We start from the raw sequence: 6,454 nt of genomic DNA on the forward strand, positions 1-6,454 counted from the left end.
CTCTCCCCCAAAGCCTGGCGTTTTTAAGGGTGCTTTGACCATCAGACTTTCCCCCCCAACTCATTTCAGCATTTTCTCATTCCTGCCTATAAAATTCTGGTCACTATTGTACATGTCATACATTCACATGGAAACTCAGCCCAAGCCTCAGGTTGTACCCACACTTTAAAGCATCCCATTAAGTGAGCACATGAGTTTTCTCAGTGGCCACAGGAGAGGGAAAAGCAACAGATGAAATTGGCCAAAGGAAATTCTCAGTGTGTATGGCATGAACTTAATTCTCAGAGTGGATGCTGTTTGGGGACATATATATATATATATATATATATATATATATATATATATATTCATTCTATCAAGAAAGGGGCTTGTTGGAAATGGCCCTGTAGGAGAAAGGTGTGGGTATCTCCTTCTTAAAGCACATACAAGGCACATATCAAGGACTTAGGGCAAAGATCAAAGGAGGAAAGGGAAATTCCTGCTTATTTTACTAAGGTTAAAATTCCATAGATCTGGCTAGTCCTATTTTTTTTTCTTTCATGTCATCAATTCAGAATTCTATGAAGGAAGCAAATGACATCAAGGAAAATCATTGGCCTAGGAGAAAAGGGCCCGTAGGCGTTTAGGTATTATATATGTGGAGCCAAAAGGCTCTGGAGCATCAGGGAGACTCCAACCTAAGGCAACAGCATGGGTGAATACGGGCTTCTGTACACTGGGGATGAGAGGCAGAGTAGTCAGTGCCTGGGCACTTGCCCCTAAGGCTGGCCTTGTAGATCCAGAGGCAATTCAGTGTGGGTGGAAAGAGTTTAATGTGAAACTGGGGTGGAACTGGGTTTTCAACTACATTGCCTGATGCCTTATTATTTGTTCTCTCAGTTTCTTTCAGGAAGATCTTCGTTTTGCAACTGGTAGGGTTGGTGCTAACCAGCAACTTCACTGATTGTGACTTTGAGAAGATTAGAATGGATTACCGGCAAATCATTTCTAAAGACCTGACTAGGGTAAGTGGGGAAAAAAACCTTTTAAAAAGCAATGTGTTTTCATCAGAAGGGTACACACACACACACACACACACACACACCACAGTTTTACTTTCAAAAAAAGAAAAATAATATTGGGAACTGATCATGACCCAGCACTGTGTCAAAAAATTTTGCAAGTGGTACTGAACTATACCTGCTTCTAAAATGACAACCTAGAACACTTTAGGTGGCACACTTTAGGTGTGCAGATGCTGGGGAGGAGCGGATACGAATAGGTAACATGTGATCCATCAAGAATGTCTATACTGGGCTAAAGTGCTGCTCCACTGGTGCAGAAAAAATAAAAAAACAGGCTTGAGAAAGAGAAGACTTGCGAAAAAGAGAGGAGTAAGAGGGAATTCTTGTGAGCTGAATCCTAGCCAGGCAGGCTGCCCTTCAGGTCTGTCTGGTGTTCTAGGTGCCTTGGGATGCCGTGATGGGATGAGATGGGCTTCGGATTGTTTAGAACTCAGGAGTAGCCCATTCTCTTCATTATTCTAATTCTGGATAGATCATGTGTGTGTGAAATGCGTGAATGGCTCGCTCTAGGACAGACGTGGGCATTGGAAAGAGGCACATGGCTCTCAGGCGCAGCCCTACTGGGTACACAGGTGCACAGGTGTGCCTACTGTGGTGGGGTGAGGAGGAGTCCCTCTCCAGGACCAGGATCCATTGGATACTGGTTCAGATAGCAGACTCTCTTCAGCTCTGAAGATTCCTAATGTTTCACTACGTTGTCGATGACAAGAACAGATGCATGGAAAACAAGTGCGGAAGTAGAAACTGCTTTCGGGGCATCTTGAATCCCTGGGAGCAACAGTAGGGTGGTGGGCTTTCTCCTGTGAACACGTCTTTACCCTCTGGTCCTATGCTTTCCCCCCCTTTTCTTCCAGTGTGCCCACTGCGATGCCACCCTCAGCTGCGAAGACCAGGTGAGTAGCTGAGCAGTGCGCCCGGCTCTCCCCAGCGAGGCTCCAGCCAGGCATCCCGGGGAGGGTTCCCCGGCCGGAGGGGGGACCCCGGGCTCCCAGGCGATGCCGACCCGCCAAGGACACCGGGGCCGCCGGGACTTCTGGGCTGGTGCCCAGCTGGGGACACCACTTCTGTCCCAATTCAGGGCGAGGAAGTTCTCTCTCTCGAAACCCAGCGGGATTCCGGAAGAGGCTCCCGGTCCCCCACCCCCACCCCCACGAAAGGGAAGGCAAATAGGAAACTGAGATCAGGGCACACCCTTCCCCCCTCCCCCCGGGGGCGGGGCGGCGCCCAGCAGTCCCAGGCGCGGCACTCGGACCCAGTCCTCCTCTCTGCCCCGCGCCGGCAGCTCCTCTCCGAGGCCCCTTCTGCGTCCCCGTCCGCGGGGTCCTCAGCCCGCTCCCCACCCGAGTCCCCTGGGCTGCGTCCCCGGTTCCTTCCCACCTCCCCGCTGCTCCTTCTGCTCCTCGCTTATCGACTCTGTTTCGTTGTTTTTCATACCTCTAACCCCACCCCGTGGCATGTTCTCCTTTTCTCCGACCCGTCGCCGCCGCCGCTGGGAGCAGCCGGACTGCCTCGCCAAGATCGAGCGCCTCACCCTCCATCCCGCCCCCGGCTGCAAGTCACTGCCCGCGGGATTGACAGCAAGAACGGAAGCTACGCTCACAAGCTATTGCCCAGGCTACTTCCCAACGCAGGTAAGTGCAATTTTAAAAAGCTCTCTCGCTTTTTTATACATCTTGGCGCTAAACCTCGAATTCAAGAGTGGCTGTTCGTGCAGTGCAGAAGTCTGAGGTTTTTGTTCTGGTTCTATCTTTTGGAGAGCAAGGGAGCCGGAGCTGGAGATTGTCAGGTAGTCCTAGGTGGACAGATAACCACTTAATTTCCGGGGTTCTGATTCTTTTAACTGAATTACGGTTCTAAACCTTAGGCGAAGGGGTGAGCCTCCTGCATCAGAATGTCACCTGGCTGCCTGAGCATGGGAGGTTATTGGCCGAAATGCCAATTCCCGCCTAGCCCTTCAAAATCACAGTCCCTGTGTATGGATGGGTTTCTTATGGGATGTTTGCCCATTCTACAATTTGAGCAGTCTTCCTTGGGCTTATCGCTTAATATTTGTGCGTTCTTTCTTAAAAGAATAAGTCATACATCAAATCTTTTCCCTAGGTTTGCTTAATTGCTTGTATGGATGGTATTGCTGCCTCTTTACATAGTGGCTTTTGCATGTGCAGTTATATACATTTGAATGAACGCATAACTTTAAATATGGAACCGGTAGTGCAGAGTTAGGAGCAGGAAGTCTGGAGACAGTCTTGCCTGACTTTGAAAACTAGCCCCATAATCTCGAACAGTGAAAACTTTGGGTAAATTACTTAGCCTCGGTGTGCTCAATTTCTTCTGCAAAATGAGGACCATAACAACAGTCCCACCTAGAGTGTTTGTAAGGATTGAGTGAGTCAATATTAGTAAAAGCACTTGGAACGGTGCCTGGCATGTAACTAGCACTCAGTAAGTATTTCATCATGTAAGTGAAGCAGAGAATTTATCTTCTGGTTGACAAATTTTAAAAAGAGAAAGAGAAAAAAGTGCAGATATGTATGATTGCTATCTATTAACCAACGGACTCTTATCAGTCTGCACAGGAGACTGAGGAGTCTGTGTGGCCAAGGCTGTCACTTTTTTAGGGATTGGAGATTGAAGCCATAGGGTGATTCTGGCTACACGTGAAACTGGTTTGGTTCTATGCCTTCTATCAAGGATACTCTAGTCAACCTACACAGATGGCCACAGTGAAGTTTATCCATACAAGAAGAGCATAGAGAACAGGCTAGATCAAGTTCTGGACAGTAAGAAAGGGAGAGTCTGAAGTAAAATTTTATCTTTATTGTTGAAAGTATTACAGATATCTCCCTTTCTTCCCCCATTGACTACCTTCTTCTTACCCCTATCCCCTCCCCAGGCCCTCACCCCACTATTGTTTGTGTCCATGGGTTTTGCATATAAGTTCTTTGATTGACCTCTTCCCCCCCTCTTTATTTAAGCCCCCTCCCAATCCTGAAGAAAGAGCCTAAGACCAATAATACTGACATGATTTAGCAAATTTTAGATAGTAAGATTTTTGCTTATAACCTGGTAACCTTTCTTGACCCAAATATTGTGTATCTAGGAGATCCAGCCCATCACTACACAAGAGTAATTTAGATAGAGGAAAACACCAAAATATCATTGCAATCTTTTTTCTTTAAGTTTAGTCTCTTCTTCAGAAAAACCTTCAGGTTTCTGTGGCACAACTCCATGGTAGAAGGGACTGAAGGCAGGGGAATCCTGAATTCTATCTGTAAAGAAAATGTAGATGTGTCCTATTTTAGAGGAACTTAACAATCTTGTCAAGGAGATCATGTAGTCATCAACTTATTCACTTATTTAGTCATTCAACAAATATTCAGTGTGTTCTATATATAAAACATCACTATGGGGAATACCTATGATGCAATTATAAAATTTAAAAAAAGCATTTAAGTGAGAGCCAAGATAAATTAAACACACTGTGAAACACTAGAAGAGTTTCCAACAGAAAGGTCTGAGCAGTTAGCAGAAGCCTTGTAAAGGAGGTGGTGCTTGGCCTTGAAGCATGAGTAAGAGGGTGGAAAATGGGAAGGCATTCCTCTATAGAAAGCACACAGGCCCAGACAGTAAGCAGGTGTTAGGGGAATACATTGAGAAATAGGCTTACATAGAGAAGACAGTGTAATCTGCCATTAAAGATAGTGACAATTAATTTTAATTACTGATTCTCTTATTCCACAGAAAAATAATACCCAGGCAACGAAGAAAAGGAAGAAAAGAGGAGACACAATAAATGGATGCCAGAAAATAGTCTCAAACTTAATAGGATTGTGGGGTCGATTCATGCGTCTTTAATAGAGACAAAAGTGAACCTTCATTGAAGTCGTATTTCTCAGCAAAAAAATAGATCATCCTTATTAGGTAGATCAGTGTTTTTCAACCTTTTTGGGCAAAGGCACACTTGTTTCATGAAAAAAATCACGAGGCACACCACCACTAGAAAATGTTAAAAAATTTAACTCTGTGCCTATATTGACTATATATAAAGTAATTCTCTTGAATAGAAATCAAATAAACACAAAGAAAGTATTTTATAATTACTTTATTATGAAATATTAAGTAAACAAAATAGTGAAAAATTATAAAATTCTTGTCTTGTCTGCACCTACGGCACACCAGGCAACATCTCGCGGCACACTAGTGTGCCGCGGAACAGCGGTTGAAAAACGCTGAGGTAGATGGAAGGCTAATTCTGTGACATTTAAAAGATCACTACTAGTTTTTGTTTTGTTTTTTAAATTAAAGAAGGGTTTCTTAACTTATTTTTTGAAACTTTTATTGTTTAATATTGGTTTATAATGTGGGGGTAGATACTACCCCTCAAATGTCAGGGACACTTCAGTAGCATTGATGTCTGAATCACTGGCTTTGTGACAGTAATTCTCAGCTGGAATTACATAGGCCTTATTCAGGGGAAGAATCTAAAAGTATAGTAGGAGGAGAGCTATTTCCCTTCTAAAAGAAAAGAAAATTAAACTCAAAAGCATATGAACCTTTGTTTAAAAGGCAGGCATTTCTTTCATACTAAAAATTTACAAAAGAAGGAAATACTTAGAAGCAAAATGGTACACACAAAAAAGCTGTACATATAGTGGAGCAATTTGAAAGAATTTCATATTAATATTGTGAAAATATTTTAAGTTACATTTTTAAAATTATGCAACAGATAAGAGTGGTATATGCAAGCAGATCTTGAAGAAGTGCATTTGTTAAAGTTAAAATAATATATATTTTTAAACTTATGAATACATTTTTAATTTATTGTATAAGCACTTTTTATTTTTTTATTAAATTTATTGGGGTGATATCGGTCAAAGTGAACAGTAAGCCCTTTTTAAAATGTACATATTATTTTGTTATTGACGATACATTTCTTAATAAAATAATTCTCAAATTCATTTTGTATGAATGTGTTATTTTATGCAGTAGATGATTTTCACCTACACATTTTTCTAGGGGCTTCACTTTTCTGCAACTCTTTCCCTCCCCTGATCCTTCGAGCCCATTGACTACTTCCCTCCTGCCTTGTGCTAAATATAGAGAATATTTAGGGATAAGTGGCATCAGGATACTTTACAAAACTTCTTTTCTTAAATCATATCTCTAGTCTTTCCTAGTATCTTAGGTGGACTTCACACCTGGAAGAGACAAAGGAGGCAAAAGTAAACAAGAGATGTTAAACTCATCCTCCTATTCTTGAGCACTGATCCAAGCTAGGGCCACAGGCACCCTCTCACTCACCCTTGACTCAATGCTCTGAATATCAGTGGGAAGGACCCACCTAACTCTAACACACAAGGCCAATAAGGAGCAGATAGGAAAACACTGAT

The 6,454-nt window shown here is 43.0% G+C and overlaps 1 protein-coding gene across 1 annotated transcript; it reads left to right on the plus strand.

Annotated features, from left to right (window-relative positions):
* Positions 1–839: 839 nt before the first annotated feature.
* TSLP (thymic stromal lymphopoietin) lies at positions 840–6,021 on the plus strand (the record flags this gene model as incomplete). Its single annotated transcript, XM_084882119.1, has 4 exons — positions 840–1,004; positions 1,919–1,957; positions 4,806–4,985; positions 5,299–6,021. Coding segments are annotated over 3 exons (318 nt in total), but the record flags the coding sequence as incomplete, so codon positions are not given.
* Positions 6,022–6,454: the final 433 nt, after the last annotated feature.

The sequence above is a fragment of the Pipistrellus hanaki genome (assembly GCF_964339955.1).
Source record: "Pipistrellus hanaki genome assembly, chromosome: 4".
Classification (NCBI taxonomy): domain Eukaryota; kingdom Metazoa; phylum Chordata; class Mammalia; order Chiroptera; family Vespertilionidae; genus Pipistrellus; species Pipistrellus hanaki.